Below are 24,127 nucleotides of genomic sequence, written 5' to 3' on the forward strand. Positions count from 1 at the left end.
CTAATGCAAACTTTTTAAAACTCTTCTGAGAGAAGACAAAGAAGGAATGGATATGGAAATTTACCTAAGTTTATAGTAACAGTCTGTGCCCCCCTGAGCCCATATTCAAAATATTTTTAAAAATAACATCAGTACTGATTCATTAATTGTAACAAGTTTACAACTTGTAAATTTGCTTACTAATGTCAGGTGTTAGTAAGAGAAGACACTGGATACAGCGTATATGGAACTGTCTTCTTAATTTTTCTGTAAATCTAAAACTATTCTAAAAAAGAAACAAAGCGGGGCGCCTGGGTGGCGCAGTCGGTTAAGCGTCCAACTTCAGCCAGGTCACGATCTCACGGTCCGTGAGTTCGAGCCCCGCATCAGGCTCTGGGCTGATGGCTCAGAGCCTGGAGCCTGTTTCCCATTCTGTGTCTCCCTCTCTCTCTGCCCCTCCCCCGTTCATGCTCTGTCTCTCTCTGTCCCAAAAATAAATAAACGTTGAAAAAAAAATTAAAAAAAAAAAAAAAAAAAAGAAACAAAGCCTATTTTTAAAAAAAGTAAAGCACAGTGTTAAGACGAGGGAGACAGATAACTTTTAATTTTAAAAAAAGGAGGAAGAAAGCACGAAAAGCTGACAATCAGAAGTTATTTACCTCTGTGATTCTAATGAGTATTAATATAGTTTCATTAATACATTTGGATTTAAAACATTCACTTTAAATATTAGAAATTCAAGCTGAGTGAGAATTACTGAATTGCTGTGGAATGTGATTTATCATTTCCACTGAATGGCAAAATAATTCCTTAGAAACTCAAAACCATCTAAGATTAACTTAGGTGATAACTGAAAGGAGTAATTTGTTCTTGTTTATTCAGATTAATTAAATGGCCTGTTAGCTACAGTGGATGGGATAGGTAGTCAGATGACGGGTAAGGTTCCTTCTAATCAATGTTTCAAATATTTCTGTATCAACATTGTCACAGCCGAAAGGCTGGAGGTAGATGGTAGTTTTTAGAGCATATAATGCATAGATGCAGAAAGGAGAGACTCCAGTGGTTTTTTAAGTTAAACTAGAATGAAAAGATTGAGTCCCAATGGGAAGAAACAGGCCAGCCAACTCTCAGGAAGTGAAAGGCAAAAAGAATTTAATACCATGAGGAAAGACTAGTTGGAAAGGGTGGATTACCTGACAGAGGAAGAGGGCCACCGACAAAAACAGGGAAAGACGTGTATGACAAATAGGAAGGGTGGAAGATAAGAACCAGAAAGTGTCTGTTCCCAGGCCAGCAGTTCACTTTCACGAGTGAACTGAGAAACGCCTCCTTGGGGAAGCAGCCTACAAGGCAGGAGGTGAACAGAAGGTCTGTGCCCCCCTGAGCCCAGCCTGTCTCCAGTGCACTGGGGAAAACAAAAAACCCCAATGAAAATTCTCCAAACTTCTAAAGCACAGCAGGAAAAATTTCCTTTGTTTAATTTGCTCTTACGTGTTTAAAAGGTAGGGATCGGACTGAAGAGGAACGAAATATTTATAATGTCGTAACTAGAAAAATGTAAATGTTTATAAAAGTCTGGAAAAGAATTCAGATAAATTGATACAAGTAATTGGTTATGGTGGGGTTTTTTTAATTGAATAAATTTTATTTTTTTTAATTGAATAAATTTTAAATGGAACTTTTACATTTACCTTTTTGATAGTTTGGAAGGGGGAAAAAAGAAGAGTGAAGAAATAAAGTTAAAGAAACCCTAACGTGAACCGATAAGTTGACTGTCTTAACAACAACCTAAAGATACTAAAGGCTAGAGTCGGAATGGAAAAGCCCACACCAGTTCTCTGGACACACAGGTGTGTGTGGAGAGGGGCGGGACATACACAAGAAACAAAAAACTAGCAAATAAACACGTATATGCACAGTCCCTGAACTATGAGTTCCTGAACTAGCATGGCACTCATTCATTCCTCTCCTCTCCTTTTCTCACTCCCTCTGCCCTGGGCCACACTCTGCTCCACGAACCAGCTCTTTCCTCCTCATGGCTCTTCACCTGCTGACGCCCCTTCCTGAAATATCAGTCATTCACATCCTCATGTTGCTTGCTCCTTCCATCTTTCATACCTTCCCTAAAATACCTCCTTACAGGGGGCCTTCTAGATCACCTTCTCAAAAAATACTCTCCCATCATTTTGTCCCATTCCCTTGCTCTATTTGCTTTCTGACAACACTTTCTTCAATCAGGGCAATTATTACTTTATTTTCTGCCTTATTTTACTAGAATACAAGCTCCACAAGTACTTCTGATTCTGAGTCTACTTTTCTCTAGAAACTAATTACGGTCTGGTGTATGTCGGGTACACAATAATTAATCAATACAAGAACTAACTCACTGAATATTTATTGAAATAAGTGACAATTATCAGTAATTAAGCAATCATTAATATTTATTAAAATAAGTGACTACGAACATACACTCTTGATATACAATGGGATATATGTTTGGTCAACAATGGAATTCATGCTTGGTGCACAATGATGAGTGAGAGTTATCTAGGTGTTCACAGAACTTACAGCCTATCAGAAGAGGGACTTAATACACAAGTAAAATAAGGTAAAATTTTTCAAATTATCAGATATTCTAAGAAGAAACAAATAGGTTCTATGAGAAAGTAAGGGAAGAAGCAGCAACTGCGTTAGACGGAGTATTTCTGAAGTGACTTGAATACTAAGAATCAAGTGCCAACCATGAAAATGAGGTCCCACGGCTGGCCAATGCCAGGGCCAGAACCTGGGTTCAGGCGGTTGGGCTCCCAAGTTCAGGCCCAGTGCTGTTCCCCTAAAGAGGAGAATCATACAAAATGTGAGCTTCAAGTCACCTAAATTTTTATGCTGCTCTAGGGAAGAGTCTAAGAATCACAGGAAGTCAGAAAAGAAAACTATTTGCAACACAGAGTAAGAGAAGACCAGACATGTTAGAATCCTGTAAGGGTCTGAAGAAAGAGGCAAATCTGGACACAGCACTACATCACTTCCTCGGGGCCATGAGTGTGGTATTTCTTACCTTAACACCTATTGCAACAATAAGGTGCTTGGGAAACTGAGAGCTGTCAAAACAGTAGGGACATTTTTCCATTCGGGCAGCGAGACTCTGATGCTCGGCAATGGCTTTTTTCCTCTGGTTCTCTTCCTCTGCACCAAAACGTTCTCTCTCAGCTGCTTTGGAGACAAACATGTCATCTAGGGTATAATAGTCTCCATCTGTTTTTCCCATAAACTGAAAAACCAAAATAACAGTAGTGGGGAGAAGGGAGGTGGTTAACATTTTATTGTATTGCAGCTACCAAAGACATATCTGTAAGTTCCATGGTACAACTTTTAAATTTAAAAAAAGAAGAAGAAAAACATGATTAAACATTTAAGCTTGATTTTTAAGTCAATCAATCAATCATCATCATCATCATCACAGCTGAAGTTGACTGAGTATTCACCATGTACAATTTTATGCAATTTGTTTTATGCTCCTGTGAGAATGAGACCATCATCATTTCCATTTACCAGATCAGGAAACTGAACCACAGAGAGGTTAAGAACTACTTTCATTTTAAAATTAGCATACGCTCCACAGAGAACATAAACATTTTTCAACTGTTCTCTCCAGGCAGCTTCTCCCCATCTCCCCCAACATAAACTGTAGCCAGGGGGATGCTTTTAAAACACAAATTTTACTTATTTAATTTATGTCCCTGCTTAAAATCCTCAGAGAACTCCACATTGTGAACAGGATCAAGTTCAAACTCTGGTTTGCCTACTACATCATAGACATAGATAGAATGACCCTGGCAAAGTTCTGTCTCCTGTATGTAGAGCCTTGGGCAAGTTACTTAATCTCTCTTTGCTCTCCGCACGCTTTATTTCCTCATTTCACAATGGTTGTAACAATACTATCTACCAAACAGGGTTATCTTGCTTAATCCTCTCAACGCATGCCTGACACACAATAAGGACTCACAAATGTGGGCCCCCATTATTATTACAATTTTCTTCATAATCTGGCATTGATGACCTTTCCAGTCACATCCGATCACACCCTTACTTGAACTTTATGCTCTGGTCTTCCTGTTTTCAACCCAAAAGTACTGTTACCTTCAGGCTTTGCACATACTGCTCTCTGACCAATTTCTGCCTTCAGTTTAGCCATTTGCTACTCATTTTCCAACCTGAGGCTTAGATTTAGCTGTCACCTCCACAAAAGAACATCCCTGGATCTCCCAAGACCCTCTAGTACTGCACTCCTATCAGTTTCATGACCACACTGTATCATAATTGCTCACTGACTTCTGTTTTTCTCTCATTAGGCTAAGTTCAAAGTTCTATTTAGTCTACTAAGTACCCAAAGTGAACTCTTTTTCTTTTTCATCATCAAATACAAAGCAATAGCAGGATGCTTGGATCTTATCAGACAGTTAAAAAGATTTGAAGACAGCTAGAATGGCTGCATTTATGTCAGAGAAAGTAGAATTCAAAGCAAAGAAATGAAGGACACAAAAGATCATTTCATAAGGATAAAGGGGTCATACCATCAAGAGGAATAACAATAGCAAAATTTATGCACCTAATTACAGAGTTTCAAAATACATGAAGCCAAAACTTGACAGAACTGCAGAAAACTACGCGTCCACAACTGTAGTCAGAGAATTAAACACATTCTCCCAATAACTGATGGAACAAGGAGAAAATCAACAGGCACACAAGACTTGAACAAACTATCCAAAACTCTGACCTAACTGACATCGACAGAAATTCTATCTAACATCTGCAAAATAAACATTCTTCTCAAGTGCACAAAGAACATTTACCAAGATAGAGGGCATTCTTAGTTATAGCACAATTCCTAATAAATTTAAAAGGATTCAGGTAACGTAAAGTATGTGCCCTGAACACAATGGAATTAAATTAGAAATCCCAGCAGAAATACATTTGGAAAATTGCCAAGTACTTGGAAATTAAATAGCCCAGTTCCAAATAACACATGTATTAAAGGAAGGAAGGAAGGAAGGAAGAAGGAAGGAAGGAAGGAAGGAAGGAAGGAAGGAAGGAAGGAAGGAAGGAAGGAAGGAAGGAAAAATCAGAAAGTATTTTGAACTGCCATTAAAAAAAAAAGAGAATTTGTGGGATGGTGCTAAAGCAGTACTTAAAGTGATCATTACAGCACCAAACACCTATATCAGAAGACAAAAAAAAGAAAGAAAAAAGAAGAAAGGCCTCATGAGAATTAATGATGTCAACATCCACCTTAAGAAATTTAAAAAAAGAATAGAAAGGAGAACAGAATGTAAACAGAAGAAGATTTCTAAGATGTCATTATTGATAGAACTAGCTAAAAATCAGAAACCAGGTACTAATTATTAGCAATAAGGTATCTGAGCACAACAGTTTCCTTTTCTATACTAGAATTTATTTTTTATCTTCTACTTTTTCTCCATTATTGATCCTTGTTTATACCTCTCTATTGTGTCAACTTTGTCTATTTACGTGAACTGCCCTGACTTACAAATCATTATTTTAACTTCAGACCTTTATCTCGACCGTAACATATAACATTTAAAAATATCAGAAGTAGTCACTAGTTATTTTCGTAATAGTGACCAACTATGTGCTAGGTACTAACAGAGACCTTAAGTACTCTCTCATCCAAATATCCCTACAACATAGGAATGAATTGCCACTGCCACTTGTTAGATTACAATACAAAGCTTAAGGTGCCTGCGTGGCTCAGTCGGTGGAGCATCTGGCTTGGGCTCAGGTCATGGTCTCATGCTTCATGAGTTTGAGCCCCATACTGGGCTCGCTGCTGTCAGCACGGAGCCAGTTTTGGGTCCTTTGTCCCCTTCTCTCTCTGCCGCTCCCCCATTTGTGCTCTCTCTCTCTCAAAAATAAATAAACATTAGTGAGTTCGAGCCCCGCGTCGGGCTCTGGGCTGATGGCTCAGAGCCTGGAGCCTGTTTCCGATTCTGTGTCTCCCTCTCTCTCTGCCCCTCCCCCGTTCATGCTCTGTCTCTCTCTGTCCCAAAAATAAATAAACGTTGAAAAATAAATAAACATTAAAAAAAAAAAAAAAGCTTAGGAGAGACTAAATCATCAAAATCACACAGCTATTAAGAGACAGGAGCAGGAATCCAATGTAGGCCTATCTGACTATAAAAACGAAGAGTATATGACATTCAGGGAGCCCCTCTCACTTAAGAAATCCACCTTTCAGGGCACCTGGGTGGCTCAGTCAGTTAAGCGTCTGACTTCAGCTCAGGTCATGATCTCGCAGTTTATGAGTTTGAGCCCCGCGTTGGGATCTGTGCTGACAGTTCAGAGCCTGGAGCCTGCTTCGGGTTCTGTGTCTCCCTCTTTCTCTCTGTCCCTCCCCTGCTCAAGCTCTGTCTCTGTCTCAAAAATAAATAAAACATTAAAAAAAAAAAAAAAAGAAAAGAAATCCACCTTTAAAAGACAGAAAGGGTGTATTTTAAATATAGTCTATGAAGCAGAACAGAGAATTCGAAGAAATCTTAAATGTCATCTAGAATAAATACACCCAAATGACTTAAGGTACTTATCAGAGACAACACAGACATCTAACAGGTATCGATCTTTTCTAAAGTATATTAATGAAGCAGAATACATACCTCCACATGCAACTGTCCCTTCACATGTACACTGTTATAAAAACACTGTTATTAAAAACCAGTTCATGAGTGATCAGGGAATTTATTCAATTCAAATCAAATCTTTTGTATACAGAAGATAGTGCTTCTACACTTTAAATCTATGTTTCGTGGACGTTGCCAAACTTCTCTGATTGATTCACAGTATTGAATTAAATAGAGGACAGTCTTGTCTGTTAAATCTGCATAATTCTTTAACACAATACAAAACTGATGCTTCAACACAACTACAATCCTCTCCTCCTACACCTTCTAATTATTTGAATTTTTCCCATTATCTTCTCTGTGGGATTTGATCCAAAATGTTTTCAACTTATTAATCATGTACACATCTCCTGTGGTCTTCAGCCCACCATCTTCCTATTTGACAACAAAAAAAATGTTTTAATGGACAGAATGTTAACACAGAGTGGAGAATTGAGTCTAAGAAGGAAAAAAAGCAAAAACCTTGTCAGAAGAAAGGAGGTGAAGAAAGAAAAGAAGGTATGAAAATAAAACTCTTCATCATTTAAAAAGTCCTAAAGAAAGCGGATGGGATGATTCGAGCTCAAGTTCATACATCATAAATTTTACAACTCTGAGAACCTCTTCCAAATAAATGAGAAAAATGTGGTAAAACAGTTACAACATTAAAAAACATAAGATAAAAGAAAGGAGGGGGAAGATTACCCAAGTGATTTAGAGATTCAACACAATGCTTATCAAAATCTCAATAATGTTTTTTGCAGGAAGAGAAAAATCTAGCTTAAAATTCACATACGATGGGTCTCAAGGGACTACAAACAGACAAAATAATCTTGAAAATGAACAAAGGTAGAGGTCTCATACTTCCTGATTAAAAAAAAAAAATTAACGTTTATTCATTTTTGAGAGACAGAGAGAATAGAGCATGAGCTGGAGAAGGGCAGAGAGAGAGGGACACAGAATCCAAAGCAGGCTCCAGGCTCTGAGCTGTCAGCACAGAGCCCGATGCGGGGCTCCAACTCATGAACTGCGAGATCATGACCTGAGCTGAGGTCGGATGCTCAACCAACTGAGCCACCCAGGTGTCCCTCATACTTCCTGATTTTAAAATTTACTGCAAAGCTACAGTAACCAAAACAATGTAATATTATCATAAAGATGGACAAACAGACTAACAGAATAGAACAGACAGATCAGAAATAAGCCCTCTCAAGTATGCTGAAAATACTCACAACAAGGATGCCAAGATCATTGAACAGGGAAATGACAGTCTCTTAAACAAATGGTGTTGGGAAAACTGGATGTTTACATGCCAAAAAAAAGAAAAAAAAGAAAATTTGGACCTTTAATTTACACCATATATAAAAATGAACTGAAAACAGATCATAGACCTAAACCTAAGAATTAGAATTTTTAAACTCTTGGAAGAAATCATAGAGGAAAAGCTTCCTAACATTAAATTTGGTAATGATTTCTCAGTTATGATGACAAGTCACAGCAACAAAGAAAAAATAGATAGGATGGACTTCATCAAAACGAAAAACTTTTGTGCACCAAGGACACTGTCAACAGAAGGAAAGGCCGCCCACAGAATGGAAGTCTTTGCAAATCATATATCCAAAATATATAAATAACTCTTAGAGCTCAACAACAACAAAAAACAAAACAAAAAAACAAGCAGCCCAATTTAAAACTAGGTAAAGGTTCTGAGCAGACATTTCTCCAAGGAAGCTACCCAAATGCCCAATTAGCACAGGGAAATGCAAAAAGCAAACCGACAATGAAGTTACCACTTGAGGCTCACTAGGATGACTAGAATCAGAGTCAGAGGGGAGCCTGGGTGGCTCATTTGGTTAAGCGTCCGACTTGGGCTCAGGTTGTAATCTGAATATTCGTGACTTTGGGCCCCGTGCTGACAGCTCGAAACCTGGAGACTGCTTGGGATTCTGTATCTCCCTCTCTCTCTGCCCCTCCCCCATTCATTCTCTCTCTCTCTCTCTCTCTCTCTCTCTCTCTCTCTCTCTCTTTCTCTCTCTCTCTCTCTCTCTCAAAATAAACAAACATTAAGAAAAATTTTTTAAAACAGAGTCAGATAATAACAAGTGTTGTCAAGAATGTGGAGACACTAGAACCCTCATGCAGTGTTGGTGGGAATGTGAAACGGTATAGTTTCTTTGGAAAACATTCTGGTAGTTCCTCAAACAATTAAATACAAACTAACAAATATGCAACTAAACATATGGATTACCACACAGCCCAGTAATTCCACTTCCAGGAGGAATGAATCTGGAACATGAATCTCTACAGCAGCATTATTCATAACTGCCAAAAGATGGACACAATGTGAATGCCCATCAACTGATGAAGAGATCAACAACGTGTAAAATCTGTATGACAGAGTATATTATTAGGCTACAAAAAAGAAATTAAGTACTGACACCTGCTACAACGTGAATTGTAAAAACATCATGCTAAGCGAAAGAAGCCAGTCACAAAATCACTATCAACATGAAATATCCAGAGAGAGGAAATTTACAGACACAGAAAACAGATCTGTGGCCCTTGAGGGTGGGGATGCAAGGGGGGGCCGAAAGGGTTAGGGGGTGACAGCTAAAAGTTACACGATTCCTTCTTGAGGTGATAGAAATGTCCTAAAACTGACAGTCTCAAGGGACTACATGTCTGTAAATATGCTAAAAACCACTGAATTGTACAGTTTAAATGGGTGAATTATATGGTATATGAATCATATCTCAATAAAGCTTTTAAATAAAAAAGTCACCTTAACCAAAGAGAGGTCTGGCCTTTGTCTGTGCCCCTGGAAGGTTATCTTTAAACTCCTGGAATGTCCCTTCTGGTAAGAGCGGCTTTGTTTACCTGGGGGCTTTTGGTCACACCAGCCAGTCTACACTAACAGTGTGATTTATGTTGGGGGCTTTGGGCCACACATCATCAACTCTACCTCAGGAGTGGCTGGAAACTAAGGTCATCCTCACAGGCAACAAACCATGTCTACATGACCAAACCCCAATAAAAACCCTGCATGCTAACACTTGGGTGCACCTCCCTAGTTGATAATACTCTGGCCACATTTCACACATCATTGTTGGGAGAAGTTCACACTGTCCACAACTCACTGGGACGGGACAAATGGAAGCTTCAGGCTTGGAACCTCCTAGAGCAGCTCCATACACCTCTTCCCTTGACTGAGTTTATATCTGTATTCTTTCAGCAAGTGTAACAGCTTTTAGTGAATTCCGTGACTTCCTGCAGTGAAATATCAAACCGAAGGGTAGCCCTGGAGATCCCAGAACTTGCAGCTGGTGTCTTGGGGAGTCTAACACCGTGGAGACATAATAACCAAATGCAATGTACAAACACTGGTCAGATTCTGGATCTCAAAAAAAAAAAAAAAATTACAAAAATTTAAATGCAGATCATAAATTTTTTTAATGTTTACTAATTTTTGAGAGAGAGAGAGAGAGAGAGAGAGAGAGACAGTGTGAGTGGGGGAGGGGCAGCGAGAGAGGGAGACATAGAATCCGAAGCAGGTTCCAGGCTCTGAGCTGTCAGCACCGAGCCTGAAGTGGGGCTCGAAACTACGAGCCGTGAGATCACGACCTGAGCCAAAGTCAGACGCTTAACCGACTGAGCCACCAAGGTGCCCGTAAATATAGGTTATAAATGAACACTTTTCAAGTAAACATATGGTTCTGCACAAGACACAGACACCACCCAACAGTGGACAGTGGCAGCACGGCAGCTCCACACCGAGACGGCCCTGAGGGCAGTGGGGACAGTGGGGCAAGGAAGTCCTCTCAGTGAGAAGAACTCTGAGCATCTGGTTCGTGCGGCCCGGAAGGAGGGATGGGCAGAGCCACAAGTCTGAACTATCTGTCAACTAGGGCTGATGGTCCGGTTGGATGCTCAGGGACCTGGACGTAACACAATCAGAGAACTAGTAACAAGGTCTGGGGAAGAAATACGTGGACAGATCTCTCCAAACTGATACAGAGTACAAAGTCATTTCTAGCCTTTGTGAAAACATTTATGTCACTAGCCACTCCGACCTTTGTCCAAATGAGGTTATGAATGGGGTGACCAGGCTGGGACGGAAGTTGGGAGTGGGCTCAGCAACATGACCTTCCACTTATCAGAGCTGATCCGGCTACAGCCACTGCTGAAGACCCAATCCACGAACAAGAGAGATCACACTGTGCCCCCTGATCGGCACCAGTTACCTGATGACAGGTTGGGCACACTGGACTGCTTCTGTCATGGAAGGGGAAGGACCCTGTACTTGCTGGAAGAGACGCTTACTCTGGATATGGATGGATTTACATGCAATACTTTTGCCAAATATACTATCTCTGGACTCATGTCACCATGGTATCACACGCATTCCTATGACCAAGTAACTAATCTCCTAGCAAATGCACTGTGGCAATGGGTCCACGCCCGCTGCATTCATTATGCAATGATGATCACCACATTCCCATCATGCCGAGGTAGCTAGCTGACTGAACAGTAAACTGGCCTTTTCAAGGTTTAACGAGAAATGCTGGCTAGATGGCCCCTAGGGGGCTAGGGCAACGTCCTCCAGAATGCAGTATGTGCTCTAAATCAACATCCAAACGACGATGGGATCTCTCTCACTGCCAGGATTCACAGGTCTGGGGAACTAGGGGAAAAAACAGGAGTGACCCATCTTATCATTACCCCTTATGATACACCAGCAAAACGTATGCTCCCATGCCTCCGACGTAAGGCCCTACTGGTATACAGGTGTCAGTTCCAAAGGGAGGAACACTTCTACCAAGGGACACACAGTGACTCACTGCACCTGGAGGTGACACTGCCACGGGGCCGCTCTGACCCCTCATTCCACTAAACCAGAAGGCAAGGAAGGCAGTTACCATCCTGCCTGGAGTGACTGATCCTGACCAAGGGCGAAATGGGTCGGGCACTACCTCACAGAGGCAAGGCGACGTGTATCTTGAATGTAGGAGATCTTTTAGGGCACCTCTTAGTATTCTCATGGCCTACGATTCAAGTCACAGATAAACTACGACTCAAATTAAGGCCACTAGGAAATGGCTCAGACCTTCAGAACGAAGACTTGGGTCCACCCCGCCAGGCAAGGAACCTTGAGGGCAAAAGGAATATGGAACGGGTAGTGGGGGAAGGTGGTTATACACACTAGTTAAAACCACATAACCAGTTTCAAAAGTTAATACTATAGTAATTACAGTATCTCTTCACTACTTTGATACGAATATGTGTGAATCTACATTTAAATATTAACCAAATGTTTTCTTCTCTTCCCATCTAACATAAGTATATTAAAAGTAGCTTTGTGGGGCACCTGGGTGATTCCACCTGAAACATCAGCCATTGAAGAATAACTAGAACTTCATTCAGGCATGCTGCTGCTAAAGAGCCAAGTATTACTTTTTTCATTAAAATAACAGCTACCCAGCTGGGTGGGTCACAGCTTCTTCTATTTTAATCATTCCTTTCAAATACTGGATGGGTCGGTCGTTTGGGCATCCAACTCTTGATTTCAGCTCAGGTCATGATCCCAGGGTTGTGGGATCCAGCCCAATGCTGGGCTCCACACTGAGCATGGAGCCTGCTTAAGATTCTCTCTTCCTCTCTCTCTGTCATGCTCTGTCTCTCTCTAAAAACATTTTTAAAAATTTAAACATGTAAAAATTTTTAAAAATCCAGGGGTGCCTGGGTGGCTCAGTCGGTTAAGCGTCCGACTTCGGCTCAGGTCATGATCTTGCAGTTTGTGAGTTCAAGCCTTGTGTCGGGCTCTGAGCTGTCAGCTCAGAGCCTGGAGCCTGCTTTGGATTCTGTGTCTCCCTCCCTCTCTGCCCCTCCCCCGCTTACACTCTGTCTCTCAAAAATAAACAAAAACTTAAAAAAAAAAATTTTTTTTTTGAATTTTAAAAATCCAGAAGTAGCTTTGTGTTCTATTGTGGGGAAAGAGTTAGCATATTTTTGGTTGTATGTGGGACAGTTGTATCATGTTAGACAGAAGCATGATTTTGTTAACTTTCTTTGTTTGGAGATTAAATACAGCTTAAGGAGACGTGCCGAAGTAAAAAGCCATGGGTTGTGGTTACTGTCAATTTGACTACTCTGAGAGACATTTTCCAGAATTCCCTTTCCTGTGTGTTTCTGGTCAAGGTGGGCAATGGGAGAAATTCTCACAGGAGACGTGGAAAACAGAGACGAAGCCCAGCCACTGTCCAGTATACACTGTCAACTTATCTGCTGGTTCGCCTCCTGTATGAGGCAGCCGCTGGGTCTGCACCTGCTCCCCCATTGCCTCCCTTCCCTTTAGCTTCTCTGAGCTCTGGGCCAGACATGTGTATGTAGCTCCTGGCCTAGTCTACAGGGTATCCACACTACCAAGGCCAGAGGCAACAAGAACGGACGTGTGTTTCCTGCCCACCCTCGAGAGCCCCGGCTCATGCTTGTGGGTTCCAGCTTATTCTCAGTCTCAGTCTCTTTACATTCCTTTTTCCTTCCCAAGTGCCTGCCTCTGGGCTCAAAGACACAAAGACACAAACACAAGAGCCTGAAGTGGACTGCTTACCTAGCTCCCACAACTGTACAAGTTCAAATCCCTGTAAGAAGCCTGTGTCTCTGTCTTTTATTAGTTCTGTTTCTCTGACTGAAAAGTGACTGGTACAGATTTAACCTTCTATAAATAGCAGTAACAAGCTGCTTTTGTTCAGAGGCTCTGCTTGTACATTTTTTCAAGAATGTTCCAAGAATAATATTATTTTTTAAATATCATTAACCACTGTGCAAAAATAGGTATATAACAGTATACAGAATTCAGAGATTTCAAATGTCAACTGCATAATATGTGATTGAAAATTAATAATAAAATAAAACCACTCCTTTTCAGCTCCAGTCCATTATCTCTAATGACTAAATCCAGTAGTATTATTTTAGTCTGGTCTAATCTGAACGCGATCAACCACCTTCCTGCTCTGGTCGTATGCCCTGGTTGCTGTGTTCTAGAAGAGTCGTTACATTCTGCAACCGGTTTCTCCATAAACTCACAAGCGGAACCGGCTCTTCAACACCATTCTGAAAACCTCCCATTGTGCGCAGCGGCTCGAGCACCATCGAGCCCTGGATGTTCCACGAATCTTCCTCTCGCTCTCGGTAGAAGACCTCAAAGAAAAGCCCGACAAGAACTTCCTCATCGTCCCACCAGCGGACCTACTGACCCCCAGCAAACGCTGGCTCCTCCTCCTTCCCCCCTGCCGCACTGGAGGGCACCTGTGCCTCTGTGGGAACAGCCCCGTCGCCCACTCGCTGGGCCCCGACCCCACTTCATACTCTCTGGGTACGACGCACCCTGCAGGGAGCTTACAGATGGCACTCGGGATTTCCTCTTCTCCGGCACCATTAGTCTTTCTTCCCCTCGCCAACAACTCTTCCAAACCAGAAAGTGTGTTTTAAGCATGCCACAGCTTCTTCTATTTTAATCATTCCTTTCAAATACTGATCACCTTCCCTCAGGAAGCTAAGCCTCCTGAATGAGTTGTCAAGGGAGGAAAAGAAAGAAGTCAGGGTTTTATTAGAGAGTGACTGGTAGTTGACAATAATGTGAGTGATAATCATATTATGACTGATGTTTAAAATACAACCATTATGGGGCGCCTGGGTGGCGCAGTCGGTTAAGCGTCCGACTTCAGCCAGGTCACGATCTCGCGGTCCGGGAGTTCGAGCCCCGCGTCGGGCTCTGGGCTGATGGCTCAGAGCCTGGAGCCTGTTTCCGATTCTGTGTCTCCCTCTCTCTCTGCCCCTCCCCCGTTCATGGGCTGTCTCTCTCTGTCCCCAAAATAAATAAACGTTGAAAAAAAAAAATTTTTTTTAAAAAATAATAAAATACAACCATTATTATAAACTGCTAGAGTCAGCGTTTCTGAACAGGAAATTTCCAAGTAGGTAAGGGTTTTCCATTTAAGTATAAAAAACATTTCTCACTGCAGTCATTTTGAAAGGAAATTTCCCAAATAGTATTATCAACTTTCCTTCCATGTAAAACATAATATACGTTGACAATGAATTTCATATTAAAAAAAAAAGAATGTTATTTTGGAAAACAAATAAAACGTAATACATGGAACTTAATTTAATCTTTTCCTGATAATATAGAATAATTACTGGGATAAGTAATATAATGTATCATAACTGAGGAATGACCCTCTCGAGGGCTGGTAGCTTCTATGCTAGCTACATCGACAAAGAGGTCCATGATTTTTTATTCTTTCTCCCCATTTTTCCATCTCATTCTTTGCTCTCTATACTAAGCCAGCTGTCAATTCTCACTGCTATAAGCATTTTTTCTTGTGGTTGTCTGTTTCCTCACTTCCAGTTTGCTTTTATTATTATACTTCTGGTCTAAAACTGTATAACCAAGTACATTAGCATTAATTGTAATATAAAAAAGTAGGGCTCGAGGGAAACCTGTAGGGAATCAATAAATAGCTGTTAAATTTAGAGGAAACATTAAAAAGCTAGCTTACGATCTATAAACGTGATTAGCATCAAAAGATGATACACAAAATGACTTTTAAAACCATGACAAATAATAGAAAAAGGGATTCATAGGTTTGTTTTATATTCTCTGGTACACAATGACATCCTGGCTAGAAGAAACTTTCTGAATCCTGTTTCTTCTACCACTAATTGCCATTCAAACAAGGCATTATTATGACGCTAAAATAGTCACAATAATTTGTTACAAGAAGAAAATAAGGAAACTGATCCCATACATTTTCAAAATTAATTTCAGATCACTCAAAACCGAGACTAACAAGGAAGTGTTTTTCAAAGTGAAACTAAAGCCCGTTGGCAAAGACAAAACAAATGATGTATCAAGACAAAATAAATGAACTGTGGTTTTGGCCTTCGCCCGATCCTTTCGAACTATGTGAAGGACCATATTATCTACCTCTTTGACAATTAAAACCCTCAGAGTTCATAAAGAACCAACATTACTATCACCTAGCTTATTGAAAAGAACAGTAGTTTCAAGTATTAGCTTTATGAAATGATGAGAAATATACTCATGTTTCAGTTATTCACATAACTACCACCTAAGTACATTCACAATAGACTTAACACTCTTGATCCGCTGCCTCCTGATGATTACATAACCAGTAAGTTTCAGTTTCAGTTGAGAGAAAAATCTCAAATGAAATACATCCCGCGATAGCAACTCAGCTGACAAACTCTATTTCTAAAAACTGCTCTCTCCGACACTAGAAAGTCAGCAGCTAAATAGATATGCTGAATAGATCATAATTTATCTAACAAAACCTGTTAAAAAAAAAAAAACAGGACAAGAAAACCCAACAGAATCCCATTAAAACCATATTAAAATCTTATGAAATAAAATAAATCATTCACTCCCAGATAATTTAAGTCCTTATGTTGTTTTCTGACTCGTCTTTGCCCCTCACGAAACATCTGAGGATTAAAACTAACTTATTAGAGATAAAAGCTTTTGTGAGACAGAAATGAGTCATTCTTTCATAAGCGATTGTTTTCTTCAAGGAAGAAAATACACATACACACAAGTTATCATGCCATCAGGAAAGAGAAGAAATCACGCTGAATCACAGAATTAAGAAAACCTCATCTTAAACACTGAAAATTAAAGTGTGGATATTACTGATGCCATAAGAAGCACTAGAGATTTGACCTATCAGTGACCAAAATCCAGGACAGTTTTTAATTCCACATCCTTTTATTTACTATCCAAGTAAATACACTTTAATGTTAGCTTTGACAGAAAACTGGCAACATTTTTCATTAGACTATTTCCATGTCTAAAATCTCTAAAAGATCAGGGAACATTTTAGTTACTCCTTGCCATTCTTCTTTTGCTATACAGGTAATTTATTATTAAACTACTGAGGAGCACAGGAACAGTGCTCTGTTTCATTTTGGTCTGTAAAACACCTTTCAGAAGACTATTCAACAAGGTTTGTTTGTTTGTTTATTTATTTATTTTACAATACCGATATTGCCTAATTCTAAGTTTACTTTTCCAATGTTTCCATCTACAGCTTTCTTAGGTCATGCATACTATGCCAGGAAGTAAAAACTTCCTGATCCCTCCCTAAAGTCTTTGTTGGAAGAAGAACAATGGTAGGAATTACAGGCAGAACTCAAGATTATTCTCCACTGTAGCAGTGGCTTATGTGTAATTCTAAGTATTTGATATTCAAATTACAGACAAATGTTTTTTTGAAGGTGCCATTAAAACCCTGCTAATTTTATTCAGCCAACTTAATAGTTAATATATTCTCATCATGCTATTTTTTTAAGCATCTGAACTTCCAAAAAAAAATCACTATTTCTGAAATTTAAAAACTTATATTTTAATTCTGGATCCTGCACACTACAAATTACCCACACATTCCAGGAAACCTGTCTCAGGATCTATTTGAGTGACCACACGTCTCCTCTGATAAAACCTAAGCGACAGTTCTCTGCAGATCAATGTTAGGCCCACTATGAAATTTTTTCAAATGTGGTCTGTACTGGAACAAAGTGGAGAAGGTTGATGATAAAAAGGACAACAATTATAAGAGACGCGCTTGTTTTTAACATAATATTGTTGCAAAATCAAAACAATAGTCATTGATGAAAACAACAGAAAATATATGAATTTTCTATGCAATGTAGTATAGTGGTAAAAATGAGACTTCTGCACTCAATTTCAAGCAAGCCTCAAGGTATGTTATTCTACACAATAAATATTTATCAGGCGCTATCGTGTACTAAAATGTAGAACAGATAGTGAAGACACAATGGTGAGCAGAAGCAGACATGATTCCAATACCATGGAATGATATGGGAAAGACAGGCATTAACTACAGGGATGTTCAATAAAAAAAGTCAAGTTACAGTTGTGATGGCAATGTGAGGCCCTAACAGAGGGGATGACACAATCACAGAGGTAAAAAAGGCTTCCCTGAAAGAATGAGAAAGGTGAGACACGTACGAACAGGAAGTCAACTAGACAGAACAAAAACCACATGTGTAAAGAGTCCATGTCAGGAGAAAGCACAGCACCCAGGAGGAACCGAAGCAAAGTCAGCATGGCTGACACAGAGGAGGCAAAGCCAAACAGAGCAAGATTTGAGACCAGACAGGAAACCTAAGAGACCACACCAGTCAAGGTCTTGTTAGGTCCTGTTAAAGAATCTGACAGCAACCAAATACCATAGGAAACATTTTCACATAGAGGCCAAAGGGTCAGAGACACATTTGAGAAAAAGAAAAACCAATTACTCTGGTTTCAATGAGGGAGAATTAAAAAAGAAATGAAGGAAGATAAAAAGAAATGCCAGCAAACCGGTTACAAGCCTATTTTCACAGATCTAGCAGACTGAAGGGAAGCAGACTGACTGGACTGAGGGGAGAGCAGGACTGGCAACAGATCTGATGTGGAAAGGGAGGGAAGGAAAGGGATTGCTGAGGACTCCCAGCTCTCTGACCCAGGCTAGCTAGTAATACTACAAACTGATAAAGGAAAAAATTAAAATGAACTGAGTCCAGGAAAGGGATATGTGATCATAAGAAAACCACAGAGTATCTCTGAACATAGGTTTACCATAAGGAGTTAACAATACCAATGCTGCCAGATAATTCTAAGCATCAACGTATGCAAAGAGCCTAACACGGAGCAGATCCTCACAAAATAGTAGTTTTTGTTATTCTCTCCCACACTGTCCCAGAGCAGCATTCTCAACGGGGGCAACTTTCTCACTGGGAGACATTTGACAACATCTGGAGACATTTTTAGTTGTTCAAAACACAAGGTGGGGGGCGCCTGGGTGGCGCAGTCGGTTAAGCGTCCGACTTCAGCCAGGTCACGATCTCGCGGTCCGTGAGTTCGAGCCCCGCGTCGGGCTCTGGGCTGATGGCTCAGAGCCTGGAGCCTGTTTCCGATTCTGTGTCTCCCTCTCTCTCTGCCCCTCCCCCGTTCATGCTCTGTCTCTCTCTGTCCCAAAAATAAATAAACGTTGAAAAAAAAAATATTTTTTTAAATAAAAAAAAACCAAAAACACAAGGTGGATGTGGATGCTACTGGCATCTACTGAGTACAGGACAGGAAGGCTGTGAAATATCCCATAATAGACGAAGAGCCCTCCCACAACAGTTAGCCAACCCAAAACGTCAACAGGGCCAAGGCTGAGAAACCCTGGTCCAGAGGGATTATGATCACATTACTGTAGCCTGGGAAGTTCTTCTGGATTCATTAATGGTAACCACTGTCCACATGAATTGGAAGTTAAATGGAATTATTACTTAGATTCTGTTTAATCAAGCAAATAGTTTCCAAAGTCAAGCCTGCCAATGGAAGATGTTAGTGAATTCACAGCCTAAATACTAAGTGTATGAAAATGTTAAATGTTTTCTAACCATGAACACTAATTTGCTTCACCATTTTGGTGTTTTAGTAGGAGAAAAAAAAAAAAAAAAAAAGCCTGAACTAAAAAAGACAAAAAAGATGCCATCTTATAAAAAATCAGACACTCAGAAAGACTCCATGAAAACTGAAAACTACAAGCTTTTTTTAGCATCATTATGTAGAAACAATGGTTTGCAACAAATCTGTCTAATTAGTATTGCATTATGACACAGAGATTATCAACAAGAAAAACAGACTGTGCCTAATTCTTAAACTTGAAAAAGCCTTTCAAGTTTTATGACAAACCTGTAATCAAAATTTTGATCAAAATCAAAGTTTTGAAATGATCCTTCAAATTCCAAGCCCTCAGTTTCATTGGAAAAAAGATTAATTAGCTAATGAAATAAAATTTCGTACAATTTTAGACCTTATTCTTCTTTAGGAAGAAAAAAAGGATAAAGTACTGAACCAGCATACCCAGTGGCCAACAATTTCAACATTAATAGGTCAAAATCTGGCAGGAATGCCTATAGTTCTCATAGAATCTCACCATGGTCAGGAACTGGGACACCTGCTACTGAAAGACAAATCAACAACAACAACAAAACACAAACAGTAAGAATTAGTGAGAATGTAGGGAGACTGGTGCCCTTGCGCATGACTGGTGGGAACGTGAAATGGAACACCTGCCATGGACATCAGTTTGGTGGCTCCTGAAAAGACACACAGGGGTGCGTGGGGGGTGCATTCGGTTGACTGTCTGACTCAGGTCATGATCTCTGGTTCATGAGATTCTCTCTCTCCCTCTCTCTGCACTTTCTCTCTCTCTCTCTCTCAAAATAAATTACATAATAAAGCAAAATAAATACAAAAAGAAAGCAATCAAAATAAATTAAAAAAAAAAAAAGAAAATCAAACACAGAATTAGCATTCAGCCTAGCAATTCCACACCCAGATAAAAACACAGTAGCATTGAAAGCAGGGACTCAGAAAGATACTTGTGCACCAATGCTCACAGCAGCACTACTCACAATAGCCAAAAGGTGGAAACAACCCAGATACACATCAACAGGTGAACAGATTGCTTTTATTTTTAAGTAGTATATACATATAATGGAATTCTGACTCCTGCTACAACATTGTGCTGAGTGAAGCCAGACACAAAAGGACAAATGGTATATGATTCCACTTATACGGGGTACCTAGAATAGGCCCATTCATAGAGACAAAAGTAGAAGAGGGGTTTCCAGGGTTGATGGAGATACAGGGGTGGGAAAGGGAGTTACTGTTTCATGGGTACAGGGATTCCGCTTGAGATGACAGAAGACATTCTGGAAACAGAGGGTAGAGATGGGTGTACAACATTGTGAATGTACTTAAGGTCACTGAAATTGTACACTTGAAAATGGTTAAATTTCATGCATATCTTAGTATTAAAAAAAGAAATGCGACTTGAACTAAAGAAAGCTAGATAAATTACTTTTCTGGTGTTCTCACCCCTAAGTGATGCTCAGAAAACAAAACAAAACAAAACTATTTTGTTAGCAGCTTGGACTGAATTCAAACCTACATACATCTTCTGGAAAAATGAACAAACTACATCAGACTTTACTCAGTTACATACCAAAGCAAAATATCACTTCTATCATCTTTTGATGCCCAAATTCCAAACTTTCCGTAGAGGACATCACAGGACAATATGCATAATTTCACATGCATGGATTAGCCTTTTCCCAGGCTAATTTCGACCAGGTGAGAGAATGTCTACGAGGACGGGAGTGGCTGTCCTGAGCACCCACACAGCCGGGGGTCCTGCCAGGAGGTGGCAGTCTTGATTCTCCTCACCTTCTGATCGCTCTATTAACAAAGCTGAGCCCCCCAACCTCTCAAGACTTACCCTTACTAATACAGTTTGCTGGAAGTTTTTTTAAAAAGGATTCCAAGTTCTACCATCTCTTATGGAAATATGTACTTCACATTTTCAAGACTACTCCATCAAAAAATTATCAAGCCTTGAGTGTCACAAATTCAGAAAAAAATGAACTTATCAACAGAAATGCAGGCATCTTTTATTAGACCATAAAATCATCTTGTTTTCTTACCATATTTTTTTTTAAATTTTTTTTTCAACATTTATTTATTTTTGGGACAGAGAGAGACAGAGCATGAACGGGGGAGGGGCAGAGAGAGAGGGAGACACAGAATCGGAAACAGGCTCCAGGCTCTGAGCCATCAGCCCAGAGCCTGACGCGGGGCTCGAACTCACGCACTGCGAGATCGTGACCTGGCTGAAGTCGGACGCCTAACCGACTGCGCCACCCAGGCGCCCCATTGTTTTCTTACCATATTAAGGTAAAACCCTAATTACTTTTTGAGTCTTTCTCTCCGATCTTATTCTTCTCATGTACCTTCCATCTTCTCTCCCCTCCAGTCCATTTTTAATGCACCGTGAGTACAAAAAGGATAAAATTACTGCCCACGGTGCTAACAAAATTAATGAGCAAAGATGTACAGAGATCTCATGAAGATGCGCCTTAAGTTGCCAAGGAAACACTGACGTCTTAGATTTTAAATGGAAAAGTTTATATTTAAAGAAAGTTGGAGTCGATAGGATGTATTTTAAGAAAGAGCAAAGCACACACCACTTATTCACAGACACCAATACATGACACATGGAAACTGTACAAAGACAACTAAACTTAAGCAACAACCAACAACTACCCATTAACCCGAGTCACATGAAAGGCCGTAACCTTCCAGGGAAAAGCTGCACTGTGAGTCGGGGCTGAGGCTTGCGATACCAGCTCTGCCCCTCACTGGCTGTGGGGACTCGGACACATCACTCAGCCTGGCGCTGGCCATGTGATTCTCTTAATGTCCCCGGTTCCTCTTCAGTAACAGGTGAAAGGGTGAGCAAGATTCGCAAAATCTCTCCCCAGAGTCACATATGCTTCGGTTCTAGGATTCTAGAGGAAGAAACTTCCAAAAAGGAAGTTACTAGGTACCTACAGTCTCCTACCACATCGTAATGAACGTAGTACCAGCCATACTCTAAGACACATACATATGTACGGTAAGAGATGCACATACCCCTCTTTTTCAGGATTTCTGATTGTTCCCTTTTTTTTTTTTATGAATTATGTAGTAAATATTCAGGAAAACTAAAAAATACAGAAATCATTAAAAAAATCATAAATGTCCTATCCAAACACAAAAATATAATCAAATTTGTATTTGTATTTGGCATGAGATTCCTTTCTTAACCTGGTTATAAGAAAGAAATACTATTAGAGCCTTAATGCTAAAATATAAAAGAAAGTAAACATAATCTGAATTTCAGAATTGCCAAAAAAAAAAAAAAAAAAAAAGGAAAACAAAAGGATGGACAGTAAAAAATATATGATAGGGTAGGAATGAATACTGACCAGAAGCAGCATCAAAACTGCTGTCCAACCCGAAATACTTTCTGACTTCCCAATTTACGTTAGGACCCCCTGGTGTTTCTCTCAAAAGACTTTCCACTTGTCTTTCACAGTAATTTGCACATCTATAATTACTGAGTTCACTTCTCCAGCCTGTAAGCTCCCTAAAGGCAAAGGCCATGTCTTCCTAATGCACCAGTGAATCCTCAAAAGAACACCTCACACAACCAGTTGGATCAATTAGTATTTGTTGACGGAATAAATGGATAAAATGGATAAACAGGATCTTGATCTAATACCAACTATTCCTGACTGGTTACCTCTCCCAGGGCCTTTTAAGATCCATTTTCAGGGTAACTACTGAGTAAGGAAAGTACCCAAATTCAAAGACATTTGTCAGACCAGTGACTGACAAACCATGGCCCACAAGCCAAATCAGGCCACCACGTGTGTATGTAAGTGAAGGTTTGTTGGAATACCCCCATATCTCTCACTGCCGCTCACTTACTGTACCACCTTCAGCCACCTCTGGTGGCTGCACCGGAAAGCTAAAAATATTTACTATCTGGTCCTGTAAGAAAAACTTTTCCAACCTCTATCCTAGACTAATGCCTTTCAACTAATAAAGGAAGAAATACAGATGAGCTTTTGTGTCTCTTGATGAAAATACTTAACATATCTAGACAATAAGGCAATCATATGACTGGCTCTAAAAATGTAATAACACCTGTGAATTCAAGGTCTTTTAAGAGTAAAGAGATTAACCATGGTATTGATAAAAATGGTTAACACCCAAATACTTTGGGGTTTTTTTGATATTTTTTAAATGTTTCTTTATTTTGAGAGAGAGAGTGCCAGCAAGGAGAGAGGCAGAGAGAGAGAATCCCAAGCAGGCTCCGCAGTGACAGCATAGAGCCCGACATGGGGCTCGATCCCACGAACTACAAAACCAAGAGTCAGATGCTTAACTGACTGAGCCACCCAGGTGCCCTCAAATACTTTTTTTTAGTAAGCTTTTAGTACTACAGGTTTTTAGCAGAGCTGATTTTAAGTATCATACACACAAAATAAATTGTTACTATGCTAGGGTTAATTATCAGACACAATTAACAAAAAACGGTGTTGGGTGGGTGGGGGAGGGAAATGGGTGATGCGCATTGAGGAGGACACTTGTCGGGATGAGCACTGGGTGTTATATGTAAGTGATGAATCACTGGATTCTACTCCTGAAGCCAAGATTACACTGTACGTTATCTAACATAAGAATAAAAAAAATTTTTTTAAGTAATTTCAAAAAAGAAAAAAAAAAATCACAGTGCCAAATCAGCATTTTTTTTTTACATTTATTTATTTTTGAGAGACAGAGCACAAGTGTGGGAGGGGCAGAGAGAGAAAGAGACACAGAATCGGAAGCAGGCTCCAGGCTCTGGGCTGTCAGCACAGAGCCCGACGTGGGGCTCGACCTCACAAACCATGAGGTCATGACCTGAGCTGAAGTTGGACACTCAACCGACTGAGCCACCCAGGCTCAGCACCCCCAAACCAGTATTTTTATAGTACCTTGTCATTCCATTAGCTCTACTGCATATAGA

General features: G+C 40.0%; 1 protein-coding gene across 1 annotated transcript in view; it reads right to left on the reverse strand.

The window, feature by feature from the left end:
* CWF19L2 (CWF19 like cell cycle control factor 2) overlaps positions 1-24,127 on the reverse strand; it is a 150,671-nt gene that overhangs the window by 19,839 nt on the left and 106,705 nt on the right. The window contains exon 13 of the mRNA XM_047070451.1: positions 3,038-3,250. Within this exon, the coding sequence (XP_046926407.1) occupies positions 3,038-3,250 (213 nt within the window). The remainder of the gene's footprint in view (positions 1-3,037; positions 3,251-24,127) is intronic.

Source organism: Lynx rufus, unplaced genomic scaffold (genome assembly GCF_022079265.1).
Source record: "Lynx rufus isolate CCGP_SWC_20201006 ecotype Redwood Valley unplaced genomic scaffold, mLynRuf1.p SCAF_9, whole genome shotgun sequence".
Classification (NCBI taxonomy): Eukaryota; Metazoa; Chordata; class Mammalia; order Carnivora; family Felidae; genus Lynx; species Lynx rufus.